General features: G+C 42.7%; 1 protein-coding gene across 2 annotated transcripts in view; it reads left to right on the forward strand.

The window, feature by feature from the left end:
* The first annotated feature begins 2,219 nt into the window (after window positions 1-2,219).
* Window positions 2,220-16,494, forward strand: part of LOC132454074 (teashirt homolog 2) — a 27,345-nt gene continuing 13,070 nt past the window's right edge. Inside the window, exon 1 of one of the 2 annotated variants that reach the window (XM_060047246.1) lies at window positions 2,220-2,476. Coding sequence is in view for 1 of the 2 variants with exons in the window: in XM_060047238.1 (XP_059903221.1) it covers window positions 2,674-2,713 (40 nt within the window). In the remaining variant the exon portion in view is untranslated. Of the gene's footprint in view, window positions 2,714-16,494 lie in introns of both variants that reach the window. The other variant, XM_060047238.1, reaches the window with a different exon arrangement.

Consider the following 16,494-nt stretch of genomic DNA (forward strand, 5'->3'; position numbering starts at 1 on the left):
TTAGTTCATGATACTTCATATTCAAACACAAACTTTGACCAAACTTAGTTAAAATAATAAAAATAAAGCAGCAAAGAAAGCGATTGTCCCAATTTGTTCCGGTGGTGGTCCGCACACTTTAGTGAAATCTGTTGGAGTTATAGGCTGGAAAATCCTCTGTGCAGCCAGGTAAGAAAGGCACATTCATGTGACGGAGTAAAACCTCATCAAGGCTTCAGGGTTGAGGAGATCCCCCATCTGCCCGGGAACCTCTGGTGACACCTGTGCACGGGCGAACACTCACAGTGAGGAATACACCGGAGTGGAGGAAAACTTTGTCGTGGTTTTAACATATATGGGAGTACACCGATGCATGGGTGTGTGTGCTGCTTATGCGTGAGTTTTTTTGTCTTTATTATTGCATTTGTGTGTGTGTGTAAGTGGATATGTGTATATTTGCATAATCACACACACACACACACACACACACACACACACACACACACACACACACACACACACACACACACACACACACACACACAAACAAACACATAGACATTTTCCCTGGGACACACGTACCCTACATATACACACACACGCACAAACTCACACACAAAAAAAAAAAACAGACACACAAACCAAATATCCCACACCTACTCCACAAACAAACTCAAACACATCGTACACACAGAGACACACACACACACACACACACACACACACACACACACACACACACACACACACACACACACACACACACACACACACACACACACACACACACACACACACAAACACACACACACACACACAAACATATCCATGTGTGCAGACAGCACCTTGTGGCGGCATGTAGCTAGAGGAAGTCACACTATGATGTCATGACGTGATCCCATCAGGGATAGATAAGGAGAGGAGAGGGCTGGGTGCTGGTACATGAGCCCCTATAGTCACTCACTCATACAGACTCACACACAGACACACACACACACACACACACACACACACACACACACACACACACACACACACACACACACACACACACACACGCACAAACACACACACACATACATGTGAGTATAATGGAGTGGAGGTGGTCATGGGGGGGGGGGGGGGGGAGTAAAGGCCGTCAGAGATGCATGTTTTGGGCCGAATCTAACAGATGATGGATCACACGCACGGTTCACGCAGAGTTCAGGGAGGTCTTTTTGATGAGTGACCGACACACTAGGGCGCTAGGAGTATTCTCAGGAAGCCATTTGTAACAAGAGGTGAGGCTGGACATCTAATGGGCGTTGTCTCTTTGAAATGAAACCATCCATCACCTCAACTTGGGATATGATTAGGTCATAAGTAGTGAGGCGTTCAAGCTCCAAACATAACAACCAATGCCGGGTTAGCGATGGGAACGGATGATCAATCCTGCGTTACTTTAGCATCCCTCCAATAAAACCCTTTCTGTCGTAGTTTTGGGTCATTCTAGAGCCATTAAATAAAACAAACACACAAACATAAGCATCTAAAGAAGACTTACCTTCGTTTGTATTACTACAAATATTGCTTGATAAATAGGCCTACTTTGTGTCGATGTGAAGTTATTGTTATTGTATTACAATTGTATACAACCTAACTGGACGAAACGTCTAATAAATGCTTTCAATCCGCAATATGATAAGTCAACCCAAATGTTTATTTGTCCTTCTATGTGAATCTATCTGTAAACATGGTTTTGAACTGACTTTTTTATACTTGTTTCCCTTGTTACAGAATCGTGTATTACAATATTTTATATTAGTGTGTCTTTTTTAATTTTTTTATATTCTAACATATTCTATTATACTATTGGAATATTTGATTCTAGTCCTTGGAAATGACATTTGGAAAAAAGCAGTACACTATATATTTTTATATATCTAAAAGTTCATGATGATATTCTTTTACACTAACATAAAGATCATGTGTCTTGTTGAACTTGAATTTGCTTATCGCAGCATTTGCCCTTACATTCGTTTCATATTTGAGAAACCTATCAATCTCCAGATAAAGGATCGATATCGCTGTGGAGGTGACCAGTAGAAAACCAATGCCCTTTTTTCTACAATATACGGTTTTACGTCTTTCTGATCCCACAACGGGAAAGCACACACACAGGCTACCTTCTGGTGTTTTCTCTGGCCCCTGTTCCTTTAATAAACTCATGGTTATCTAGTGTAACAAATGTCCCGCTGCCATCATCAAGTCCAGGCGAGAGGGGAGGAGTTTTTAATGTTCAGTTTGTTCTATGGATAGATGTTTTCTGGCATCGTCTCACCCTCACTGCACCGTGCGTAATACCATTACCCCCACGCTTTACGCGCTTCTCGCCACATATCGCATACATCCAATCGCGACACTGACTTGACAGACGTCGTGGTGTGTGCGCGGCTTTGATGGACAAACACGGAAGGTGAAGAAAAAAGAAAAGATCCGCTCGTCGGGGGAAGAGAAGGTGAAGAAGGGAACAGCAGCCGCTCTGACATCTGCTTTTCCTTTGACAACGGGTCCTTATAACTGGGATATAGTTAGAGAGAACTACACTAAAGAGACCGACATAAAGACACCTTATATCTCTCTCTCTATGTATGGACTATATTAGACCGCATACAACATTTCACCTGGGCAGAATAGTGAACTGCGAGTTCCGAAATGCCACGGAGGAAACAGCAGGCGCCGAAGCGGGCTGCGGGTAAGCCGGACTTTTAAACCTTTTACCTTCCAGACGGTCCGCACGAGCACCGACACGGCGCGTGACGTTGGCCCGTTTGTTGTGTGTGTCTTTCCCCCCTTGCGCTCCAGCTGACTCGTGTCTCAGGATAGCGTGGCTAACAGCATCACGCTGTCAGGCTTCACGTATTTATTTAATCGCCTTATTTTAATTTCGAAGTTTGGATATTGTTATAGTGAGTTCGGTCACATACTGTGATCGAACTCACTATAACAATAACCGAACTACAAAATTAAAAAATATGAGATTAAAAAAATACGTGAAGCGTTTGCGGATAAAGTGTGACGTGTATTTGTTTATTTGATAATAGGCTCGTCATGTGTTTTTGCGATATTGATCATCCCCCATATGAGTGTTATTGACCGGGAAAAACGTAAAGTTTTGTATTAACATTAAAAATCTATTAAAAATCCTAAGAGAAAGACATTAAATAAGATAAGTGAAATGGATGTGGTTCCACGACAGAATATGAAACGGGTGAACTCTGTTTGAACTCTTAATATCTTATAGACAAATGGAGAATGAGTTCCTCTCGAGCACATGCACTCCGTCCGCACTGACAGCGGATAGGGAGACGCGCGCGACCGTTTGCGCACGTATGCGTGGACTCAAAAATCCTTCTCCTTCTATAACTTTTGTCTCATTGCCGTTCAAACTATGCTTCTTGGACTATTTACAAAGCACCATCTAACTGCAAAGGAGGGGTTTTGATTATAGTCAACCTAAATCCTTTCTCGAAATTTATTTTGTAAAACACATTTTGTATTACACCAAAGGTCAGAAACTATATTATCCCTGACCTTATTTAAAATGCTGCCAGAAAATCAAGGATTCCACGAGGATAATTTTTTCCTACATTTAGGATGGAGGTAGTTAGATTGAATGGGATGAATCAAGAGTATTTCTTTCCAGCAATGATGCGAGAACTTGTATGTTGTGTGGACAAGTTATCAGTCTTTATTATGGTTCAGATGCAGCAACCAGATGGTGATTGTTCTTTGCCAATAATGGCCGCTCTTTATACCCGCTTAAGATTCTGAGACCCTTATCTGTGAAGCACACTCTCGTTTCACACACCCGCACATGCACACGTACACACAAACACAGTCGAGCAGTGCGCACACACACACAGACACACAAAAACGCACAGCCCACACACACACACACACACACACACACACACACACACACACACACACACACACACACACACACACACACACACACACACACACACAGACAAATATTGTCTTTCTTAAAAAACAATGTCCCCACTATTATGCAGTGAACTTGTGAGAGGATGCCTAAGTGATCCCTTTACACGCTCTCAGCTGTCCGCGCCTGTAGTCTGGTAACTGTGTCAGCCCTGTAGAGAAATAAGCTTTCCACAAGACTTTCTTCATTGTTGAGGTAATTGTCTCCTCTTTGACAGGCACATTCATCAGTGGCTTAATGGTCAATCAAAAGTTGGCAGGCAGAGTGTTTTCATTCTTTCCTATCCACTACATTAGGAATACTTAATCAAAATGTCTCCCGGTAATGGCTGTGAAGAGTTCATGACTGACTGATCCGTTGTCTGTGCCGATAGAAAATTAACAGCTCGGCACCGGAGAGAGATGTGTGGCTGCAGATAAACAAATTGTGCATTAATATTTCATCTTCAAGACCTGGGATGTGCTTTCAAGCGGTGGAATATTCCTGGGCGCTGTTGTCATTTTTCTTGCGTTTGTTCGTTTTTTTTTTCTCCTTTTTTTGTCTGTTTTTTTCTGTTTTCTTGAAGGCTCTTTGCAGCTGTAACTCATTTCACTTGATGACTTTACTGGGGTTACAGAGAGTGACGACAAATTGATTACCTGGCAGAGCAAGAATGGAGCGGGGAGAGACGCAGGCTGACAGTCATGTTATAATAATATGTTTAATGATGTGTGCAGGGGGAACAAGGAGAGAGGGCTATTGAAATAAGACCGTGGAAGATGCAAAGTAATAGGTTTCTTATTTTGTGTGTGCGTGTGTGTGTGTGTGTGTGTGTGTGTGTGTGTGTGTGTGTGTGTGTGTGTGTGTGTGTGTGTCTGTGTGTGTGTGTGTGTGTGTGTGTGTGTGTGTGTGTGTGTGTGTGTGTGTGTGTGTGTGTGTGTGTGTATGGAGGGGGGGTTCTTAAAGATGCAGTACCCCCCCTAATGTTATTTGTTGTAGAAGTGTGAAAAAACAAAACAGTGTAAATATAAAATGAAGCCCAAATCTTGGTCTGAGGACATTTGTTCTCTGGGATTCGTCCGTTTTTCTCTGGGAATTATATTATTAATAAGCATATTCGTAGACTTGAGGGGAGACACAAATGTGAAGACGAGTTTTATTTCCTCTGCATATTTTTTGTAATCGTGATTTGATATTTATGTTCATGGAACGTATACCTGACACAGATCACGGATGAAATTCCAGTTGAAAATATGTTTTATAACATGAACCTCATGCCCTCTCAGTGCATCGACAGCCTTTCTGGAGTCTTTTGTTATTCTATGTTATTTCTTTTGCCATTTTTATTTTCTTTCCTTTTAGATTTTTTTTTCCTGCAATAGCTCTGTGCCTCAAACTGTTAGCCCAATTTGCTGTTAACAAGATAAATTGGAGAACAGACAAAGGCATTAAGTGTTGCAGTGCCAGCTAGTGACTGACAGCAGCTTGTGGGAATTGGCTTGCAGAAATTCTTCCTAAGTGGTTTGTTCTGGAAACATCCTACAATCAAGGCAGATGTTGTTTATCGAGTTTAGTTTCTGAGAAAGAAAAAAACGGAAAGAATGAAAGTTGATTTTAAAAGGGCAAAGGATCAAAAAGAAAATGGCGGGATCAACCGCCGCTTGACCAATTCTAAGTGACTCAAAATACACTTACTGAAAGAGAATGACAGCGCAATGAGCTAGTATGTACAATTACTGCAGTTTGGATGGGAATTTGGAGTAACAAATTGTTAAAGAAATGTCTAAAATAGCATGTGTAAATCACATTATTAGGGCTATATTTGTATCCCATATCTGATTGCATTTGTTTGGATTCTCAGGAGTAAAGCACACCTCTGTATAGTCATCTGTACATGAAGCGACCATTGATCCAGTATTATACTGAGTGCTAGTGAATACTATTGATCAATGATAAATATGTGGTCAAGCTTTGGTCAACGTTTAACATAACCATATAAAAAAAACACTATTTTAAGACGTTCATAAGAAAATAATATTTGCTGTATTGTATTTGGAGGTATTCAACTTTGTGGTGGAACATTTAAGTCAGGTCTTACTTGTGATCTTTATAGTTCTTGGCTGATAGTAAAATATATATAGATATTAGAGACATGTTTGAAGAAATATTTAGAGACATGTTAAGAGACATGTTAAGAGACATTTTGGAGACATATTTAGAGACATGTTTAGAGTCAGCATAAGAGACATGTTTGAAGAAATATTTAGATAAATGTTTAGAGACAAGGTGAGTAGAGTGAGTTCTGAATGGGAGCCTTGCAGATTAGATGCCATTTAATCGCAGCACAAATATTGTGTCAATGCCTTCCTTTTTTCTGCTTTCTACCAAAGGTAGCTCAGAATACAGACCAAATACAGACCAAACCAGACCAAAACATTGTTGAATTGAATTTATGTTTTTAGTTTTTTATTCAACATCCAGCCTTGTAAGTTTCTTAGCCTATGAGGACATACACTTTGCTGCAGTGCTTGCAATTTTTCCTCAGTTGGAAGTACAGCGCCATAAAAGCCTCTTAATAACTTTCTCCTCCTCAGCTCATTTTCATTCTCTATGTTGAAGCCCAAAAAAAAAAGATGGAAAATAATGAAATAAAAAAATCATAAAAAAAGTCCCATCCAGTTAGTTTGGCTGTGATGTCGTCTCCCTCCTTCCCCTGTATGTCACCACCATGTTGGGGGTGACAGGTGTGGATAATAGTTTTAGGGGAAGTCTTTTGTTTGTGTTTGTTGCTGAGGCACAGACAGGGCGTTGCACTGTCTAGGTGATAAGAACCAAGACTCCCGTGCCCTCCAGCATGCCGATCTGCTGGGGGAGGGAGGGAGGCAGGGAGGAAGGGAGGGGGGAGGGAGGGAGGGAGGGAGGGGGGAGGGAGGGGGGGGGGGCAGAGGGCTGCTCTGATTGGTCTCGAGGCATAGGCCCGTGCGGCGGCTGCTCAGCTCCTCGTTCACCTTGCCTCCCCCCGAGACCTGCGCTAGTTTCCAGGCAAATGACACAATTTGATATGCCTTCGCAGGGGTTGATTCATGTGGATAATATTTCCGTGCCATCCCCACTGCCCATAACTAGAACGGGATTTCTTTGTGGTTGTTATTTTTTATTAGTATCATTGTTATTTATCAGTCGTGTAATCGAGCGGTAATTGGCGTGTCGTGAGATGAATGCAACAAAAACCTAAAACGCTAAAGTGCATTATTTCTGCCAGACTTCCTGAGCACAAAGGAAATCATGTTATGGTGCTTTGTCCAAATGGGGGTGGGGACTTTGTACCTTGCGTTGTGTATTTACAGTGAATAAATATGGATGGTCGGCCTATAAATATAACAGCAACACTGGGATCCAGATATCGATCGCTTGCCGGGGGATGTGTTTAAGGTAAAAGAACACTGCACTTTAAATACATTTACAAGCCTGTTTTAGCATTGCTACACTGGTTTACTACGCCGCTATCACAGTCCAGAGGGCTTGTCTCATTGTGTCCACGAGGACACCTCCACCCTAATGAAGATGATGGCAATGTGAGGAGTCAGCGAACAGCTGTCATGTGAATCTGTCAAAACAATGCAGTGGTTCAAAACGTACTTACTGTACTCTCTTAAATCATTCTGCATGATCCGGACAAGAGCCCTGATTGCAGAGCTAAGGCTGTAAAAATTAACAGTTGCTTTTCAATCGGTTACAATGAAATCTAATTGCTTGTCAACTTATTCCAAATCCATATCAGAAACATTTAGAGAGAATGGAATTAAACTATCTGGTAATTTTTCCCTGCCAGTAACCCCAGACAAAAAAATATTAGAAAATGTCCCATGAATTTGGAAGTGGCAAAACACAGCAAGAGCATTAATCTAAGTTTTTCTACGGTGTACCTGATTTGCTTCTTATCAAATCCTTAATGAGCTTCAATTAAGATGTATTATGCAAATTAACCCTCTGCAGCTCCTGACTGCAGGAGCAGGAGCTATGACAATATTATGCTAATGGTTGCGATCTGTAACAATTACAAAGGTAAACTGCCTCTACGTCACTTGCTCCGGCACTCTCCGAGAGGTCAGTCTGACAAAAATGGGTTACATGTTAAAATGATAAAATATTAGAACATGATCATGTGTTTGAGGCTTTTTCAGACCAAGAAGACTGAAACATTATAAAGACGGTAGTGATGCTTGTATTATGCTTTGGGCCATGATAGCCATTTATAGCTTCTGTTATGTAACATTTTTAGCTGCAATATTCAGATGAATAGGAATTTCTCCACTGTTAGAAATAACAAGTCCAATAGCCCACTAAGGTGAATAGACTACTATCAAACTGTGTTTAGTAGCAGGAGCGAGGGGGGAGAAGGAAAAGAAAACCCAACCACGTTAACGTTGAACAGCTACAATGTGGCGTGCGCATCAAAAATTCAATGAGCAAGCAGGTGAAGTTATGGCTGAAGAGAGTGCTTTTGGACACCTCACGCTGGCAGTGAATGAAGTTGTGAACCTTGCACCTTTTGTTACTTCATTTAGCATCGGACTGATGGCCCTGTGACAGCTTTACAGCCTGTGTGGTTTATTAGTCATCACGCGGAGCAATTACATAGAAACTAGTTTGATGAATCAAGTCAATGTTCCATCGTCTCTGCGTTGACCTTGCTGTCCTGTCCCCCCTCCCTGTCCCCGTCCCCTTCCTCCCCCCCCCGACACACACACACCCGTGCTTGTGTTTCTATGCCGTGGGTCAAATTTGAGGGCTTATATTACAGTACCGTTCTGGCTAATTTTTTCGCGAATCAACCTAAGCAAACTGTACTGATTTGTAGTGAATATCTGATTGACTTTTTCAGCCATGTATCGTTCAACACAGTGGGAGTGCAGTCACAGGTGGCGCGGACACAGGAGTAAACACAGGATCTAGCACGTGAAAAGACCAAGCAAGAGTTTTATTCAATGAAAATGCTAACCCATTTAGAGAGACGGAATCGTCGACTTGTTTTTGGGGGCAAATTGTGGATTTGCACCGATAGATTAACCAAAAGTAAATTAAACATTGTTTATTGTATTATTGTATATAATGTGATACCATTTTTTAATTCTTAATTCAGTTTATACATTTTTTAATTGTAATTTGTTTCATAAATCATCATTTGCCTTGATCAGAAAAATGAACCAATAATACCCAGACAAATGAATACACGTTGATGGAATAACTATGTTTATCTTTATGTCAAGATTTACCAGTAATTTCATACATTTTAGGTTCTGCATCAGTATATTGCAGGAAAGAGCGTTTGTTCATCATTGCCTGGTAAAAAATAGATTAAATGTTTAGGCTTGAGATTCTAGATCTAGACATAACTGAAGGGAACACAATGTAAGATCATCGTTAGAATATAAACCAAAGGTTGTATTTACGAATGACGGCTGAAAATGTCTAAGTAGGGTTAAACTTGTACTTTTTGGCAGAGTATAAACACGGCCTGTTTCATTGTAGTCAGCTCTCTCTCTCTGCATTATATATATATATATATATATATTCCCCCTCTTTGTTCCAGTGTAATCCAGTTCTTTTAAACTCTGGTCCTTATATTGATGTTTTCTCTCCCCCTGTGTGTTTGCCTGTGCAGTGTGTGTGCTGAGCTAGTGTGTTGAAACAGCTTAATTGATGCTCATTAAACATCACTGACAGCTTAGGTGTCGGTGATGAATGTAGAATAATTCTGTTGTACTTACAACTTGATTAAGGAGAAGCACACACAACATGTCAATGTTGCAGCCTATGGCTTGGACTCCATATTCTCTTCTTCTGGCTGTTGCAGAAAGTGACGGTTTTGCACTTGCAGCTGAGCAGCGGGTTTTATTTATTTTTTATTTGTTGTTCTGTGATATAAATATAACAACATTGTCGAAATGCAGGGATGCGTGCTCTGATTAAAGAGCGTCCGAAACCAGAGTAATAAAAAAGTTTGTTTGACTTTTCCTATATGATAGACTCATTGTATACTTTTTCTTCTTCTTTTTTTTTTCTTAATCAACCGATCCAGCCCCCCCCCTTCATTCGTGACATGCAATAACGTAGTTGATGTACGACAGCGCGGTGAAATATGTGCATCCTGCATCATTTGGGTTTCGAAACGAGAGGCAATTGGAAGTCGTTTCAGACGGACTGTCTTTGTAATGAGCGCATGATGAATGGTTGTAATTCGGCGACAGAAAATGAAAGCTCGGAAACCAAAAAATATTATTCTGCACCGTATCATATAGCCACGATATACCATGAGATTGAACTAATTACTGTTCATTGCTCTACACCCCCCACCCCCCCTCAAACTCTATTTAATGAAGGGAGGTTGATTGTGTAACAGCGAGTTGAGGACATTGCGTGTGAGATGTTCTGCTGTTCCCTACCGGTGGCCCTGGGATAAGGAGATGCGTGTTTATTCAGTTTCTTATCGTTGGTGCGGGACAACGTCGTGCTCTCTCACATGAGCTGCTGACATCGGATCTAAAACTGTGCCCAGTGCGCATCAAATACTTTACCCTTTCTGTTTGAGATATTTGAGATGTCTTGGGAGGGGGTCTTTGAAGGGGTGGTGGTGAAGAGTGTAGGGAGGTTTCCTGAGGAACTGATTTACAACGGTATCCACACTAATGCTTAATGTTACACAGGGAGGTCCTTGTACAGGAGTCAGCATGTCTGATCATGGTGCTCGTGGGTCTGAGTGGAGGGGTACCCATCATGCCTTGCGCTGGGAGCAGGAAGCGGCGCTGGTGGCACATCGTCATCCCTGGTCTCTGAAAGCCGGAGAGGGAGACGATTCTGATGAGTACGATGGTGAGGACATCATCCTGACCACTGTTTAGGTCCCCTGCCACAGAACCCTTTGTGTTATTTAATTCACCCCCCCCGTACATTTTTTAGGGGCAGTGTGTAGGATTCAATTAAAGGATCGTTAATAAATACGATAGACGCAGATTAGAACAAACTTATGAATACATATTCCATTTCTGCCATGCCACTCAACTTTACACACTATACCTTAAAGGGTCCATGTACCGTGCCCCCACTGAGGCCAGCCCCGTAGAGGAGGGACTCCAGGGTCTGCAGTCCCCTCACACTTAGCCATGTTCGATATGTACCTCCGACCCCAGACACTCCGGAGGTTGTTCACCGGGGCTGTTCTAAGCCTTATGTCCATCAAGGTGTGTGTGTGTGTGTGTGTGTGTGTGTGTGTGTGTGTGTGTGTGTGTGTGTGTGTGTGTGTGGGGGTGGGGGGTTCTGCTCTCCATTTTCTGCTGTTACTTGTAAACCCAGACACTATCCTTCAGAGGAAGTGAGTGACAGCAGAGCTTCGGCAGCAAAATGAAATGCAACAGTTACAATATGTCACAGTCCGGCTTTATGACCGATGTGCAATGTGTGTGTGAGGCTGCACCGCCGTTCTTAGGGGTGTGTTTACATGTGGGTATGTGTGTGTGTGATGTGTGTGTGACTGTGAATTTCGTTTTCTGAAAGGGATCTAGGCCTAAACGACACCTCAGGGACTCCTGGTCAAAATGGCCCTGTGCTGCAGCATCGTGTTAGAGGCCATTCTACATTTTAATCCCGCTCGGTGACAACAACAGCCTACATGGAAAAGGAAGTTTCAATTCAGGCTATTGGTGTTTCTTGAAGGCAAAGAACTACTTTGCGCATTACTTTCGATTCAAAGCTTGTGTTTTTCCTTGAATTGATTGCGGAGAACCAAATGTTCTTCAAGTATGTATTTTTTATATAAGGGTGTTTGACCCTTTCTGTGTGTGTGTGTGTGTGTGTGTGTGTGTGTGTGTGTGTGTGTGTGTGTGTGTGTGTGTGTGTGTGTGTGTGTGTGTGTGTGTGTGTGTGTGTGTGTGTGTGTGTGTGTGTGTGTGTGCGTTCGTGTGTGCGTGCCTGCGTGTGTCTCTGCCTGTCTGTCTATCTGCATCACCCTGCATCCGTCTTGATGTGCATTGGAAAAACATAAAGTTATTGATATAGAACTAACTGTCAAAATAAGTCGTGTTCAATCCCAAAGCGTTTAAGTTGTCAAGGACACATTCTTCCTCCCTCGCTCCCTCCCTTGCTCCCTCCCTCCCTCCCTTGCTCCCTCCCTCCCTCCCTCCCTCCCTCCCTCTCTCCCTCGCGTATCCTGACAAACACCAACTCAGCAGTTGTCTTTGGTGTTTGTCAATCCCCCTACCTCATGCCTCCTCCAGGCCATGTCGCACTGTGTGGAGAACGGTCATTTTCTCGCTGCCACTAGGAGGTCAGTGTCGTTGCCGTGAGGCCATTTAGGGTAAACTGAGTATTGGCAATGCTTCAAAACTTTTGTCCTCTCCCTTTCCCGTTCCCAGTGGTCCGTCCACTCAGTGGAAACGTCCCTGTACAGTATGGGAAACGTTCGGTGTATTAAAACCATGACTATATGTAGGTCCACATAACAATACTCCTCATACCAACTCACCCTCTACTTGATGTCAGCGTGTCTGTCTGCAGACGGAGCTCTGGCAGCTGATCTACAGATCTGTGCTCTCTGTTATCGGCACATCCTCTGTGTGCTCGCCAACCTTGAGCCCTCAGAAAGGAAGGGAGGTTTCAAGGAGGTATTCCTAAAACACCGTGGGGGTCTTGAGGTGCTTCTTCAGAATACAATCACTTCCCAGAATTCATTTCCTGCATTCTAGTGAATTTAAGGGTGTTTGAATCACAAAGTAAGCAGTGGACAGGATAAGAATAAGTTCGATTTTTTTTTATACTTAATATTTTTTTTTATCTATATATATATAAATATATATAACAATCTATAGATAATATATTGACATACAGTAAAAAAAAAAAAATTCCCCTCTATTTTCTTGCGTTGCTGCTGAAGTGCGTAGAATCACTGACAGCCGGATGGTCTATCACAACATGCGTCTCATCACATTGAGTTATGATCGGACAGGAACTTCATATAAAACGACTACAGACAATTCCCGTTCACCAGCCATGTAGACACAAGCAAATTTTTATTTTTTTAATAACCCCAACGCTAACCCTTACTGACCCAAACAGGACATCATAGGACCAGTCAGGGGCCTGGTCAGTGAGTCTGGATAAAGATCTGGAGGGCAAGGGTTAAAAATAAATATCTGGTCTGTATCTAAAACTCTAGAGGGTTTCCTGTGGTAATATCTACCAAAGCCCAGAATAGGATTGACATTTTATTTTGTGGGCGGTAAAAAGAGTGTTGGTGTGTTCATTTAACAATTACCAAACACATTGTCAAACTCGTCACAGGTGCTTTTCTGTAATATACCTCGACATATTCTATTTCACACGAAAATATACAACTGCCTAAGTGAACTCAGTGCAGATTTGTCAGCATGCGCAGAATATAATTTTAACATCGAAAAAATATTCTTTCGACTTTTGGAGGTACGCATTTTCCACTGACATCATGGATTTGTAAATATTATTAAGGGTTTAGGGTGGGAAGTATGTCTCTATTGGAATTGTGTCGGATAAAATGGGTTTATTTCATTTTTGGGGGTTTTCTTTGTGTGTGTGTAGGGTGGGTGCATGCGTACATGTGCGTGTATGCGTACGTGTTCAGTTCATGCTTGTGCATAACAATCAGCAGCTTGCTGTTTGCATGTTCTTTTCCTACGTGCCATGCTGGGCTGCCCCCCCCCCCCCCCCCCGCCCACTCTGGACTAAACCCAACTGGAAAGTTCCGGCACTGTCCAGAACCCATCCTTCAGGGACCTCATCAGGCCCCTTGAATTTCCTTCCCCTCCACACCTGAGGGCATTCATATTCATTTCCTGCTCTGATTTGGGGGAAAATGATGAAAGGCTGGCTTTTCTTTTTCCCCCACGTCCCCACTTCCTGCCAAGGTAGCCTTCATTTCCATGCAACACAAATCGGTGAAGATCTAACTCCTCTCCGTTAGTGTTTGTGTGTGTGTGTGTGTGTGTGTGTGTGTGTGTGTGTGTGTGTGTGTGTGTGTGTGTGTGTGTGTGCGTGTGCGTGTGTGTGTTTGTGTGTGACCAGTTCCACCGGTGTTAGTAGCAAGCAGGTCCAAGGCTTGAACAAGCAAGAATCCAAGAAATATTTATGTCTCGATCCAGTTACTCCTTGAGAATATGTTCATGGGCCGCGGCCTGGAAGGATAAACCCCTTAAATCAGAGTAACGGATTTGTTTCAAAACTGCTTAAGAGTTTACATTTCGTCTGACTTGCTGTTTGCTTACAGTCTATAAGAAGACTTCTGGTTCCCATCATAAGCAGAGGAGTGAAAAAACCCTGACTTATGTTGTCTGAGGTTATGAAGCCTGATGATATCATGAAGATAACTGCATGGTTTTAAAAAAATGAAACCCTGTGATTAAACAGGTGGGTGGCTATTTACTTTTCCCGGGGACAGGAAATGAATGTTAATGAAAATAACATTCGCACACAGCAATAACCCGGGCCTGTAATTATTGGCATACTTTTATGATACCATGTATACGTTGCGCAGATGCACCTATTAAACCCGCGCCCAGGTAGAGAGTCTGCCCTGTAGCTCCCTCACTTCCCCCCACCCTCCATGTCTCTCGGGCGAGGCAGTGGTATAAAAAAAAGAAAACGGCAGGGCTTTCGGGTTGCCGCGGCAACACTAAAACACACATGTACACAAAGAGGGAGGCCCCCCGCTGTGAGAGCAGATCATCCCCTGCTCTGGTTGGACGAGGAGCTCACCCCTCTGCTCCTGTCGCTGGAAGCTCTCCTACCCTACAGGCGTGGAGAGGCTGTATGCGGTTTCCTTGAATCCCACCATGATCATTATTCATGACACAGAACGGGAACAAAGCTTTAGATGCGTATTCCACCTCGGCTGCGCTGTTGCCGTCGCTGTGTGTTTACTCTGCTGTGTGATTTGTTTTTTTTTGCCGTTGCTATGCACATACTGTACCGTCTTTGATGATGTCTGATCGTTAAAGGGAAGCTGTAGACGAGCGATTAAATGTCGCAACAGAAGAGACAAAACGCGCGTTGATCTCGGAAATTAGATGAATAACGAAAACAATGAGTGAAGCATGAATAGTTACTTATCGCTAATGATCAGCTTTGATCATTTTCAAGTTTAGAGTTCAAATGAATAATAGAAATCATTCTCTTGATGACAGTTTATTCGTCTATTGTCACTGTTATTTGACAGCCCACGCAGTAAAACCTTGTATTGTTGTTTGCAATGTAATCCCACAGAAGTCTTTTCATTTAATAATTTATGGCGTTTTCGCGGGCACTTTTTGAATGCATTTATAGAAGAACACCATACCTTATATTGTAAACAGCAGACATCATTATTTGTATGAAGTCACAACGTGGGCCAAACTACCACTGAATCTTCACTGAATTCGATTTAAATAATATTTATTTGTTTGCTTATGACAATTTATAATGGCCAATTATAGATAAGCCATGGAGGGAAATTGTTTGGGTCAAAAGTGCACGAAAAGTATGTAAAATGTTTTTCAGAAAATACTTCAATATAATATTTTATTATTATTATTCATACCAGTATTTCTCAATTATGACCGTCGACAGATTGTATTCATTGCTGAAACAAAACCACATCAATATAGAGTTGTTGGAAATCGATTTTTATGTCTGAATGAAAAATCCTTTATTCATAACTCAATTTCTATAAGTCTATAATTCTAAAGGTCCTTCTCTTGCCCCTGAGCCACACTGAATATCCCGCTGGAAAAACACTGCTAAAAAAGGTGACCATCAGAATCATCAAATTCTTATACATAAAATACTCGCACACACCCGAAATGGCGCCCTGTGATGACACGTAGCGGCGGCCTGTGATGGCACGTATCCCCTAGCCTGCCAACGCCGATTCCCGTTGGTCGCAGTGCGAGCAAGGCCTGATGCTACTGCTACTGCTCTGCTGTCGCTGAGTGCCAAGTATGCTAGCGCCGGCGTTGGTGGGTGCTGGTGCATGGGCGCGGGGGGGGGGGGGGGGGGGGGGGGATGCTGCTGCTCAGATGTATGTCTGTGAGTTATTGACCCCCCCCCCCTCCCCAACACTCTGATAAACCCCTCTGAATGACACCAGCATAATTCAGCCTAAAAGTTTTCACTGTCACCGGGATGAGCTTACTGTCTCCGGCGAATATATGGGTGCAATTTTCGAAATAGGTTTATGGCAATTCTTGGGAGAGCCGGGGCGAGATAGTGATATTACTGACTTTATCACTGCTGCTCAACACCATGTAGCAACCCTGCACCGCCCCCCCACCCCCCCCCCCCCCCCCCCTACCCCCAACCGGCCTGCATCTCTCTATTCCTCCACCGCAGAGAGCGGCCAAGGATCACACCTACCGCTCATTGTAGATAGCACTGAAGGCGAGAATGTGAACGTCCAGATTTTAATACAGCCGAGGAGAAGAGATGATATGTCATTATTACAATAGCCGCGGTATTATCTGTATCTGCTACAGCCTGATACATAC

This window comes from Gadus macrocephalus, chromosome 1 (genome assembly GCF_031168955.1).
Source record: "Gadus macrocephalus chromosome 1, ASM3116895v1".
In the NCBI taxonomy this organism is placed as follows: domain Eukaryota; kingdom Metazoa; phylum Chordata; class Actinopteri; order Gadiformes; family Gadidae; genus Gadus; species Gadus macrocephalus.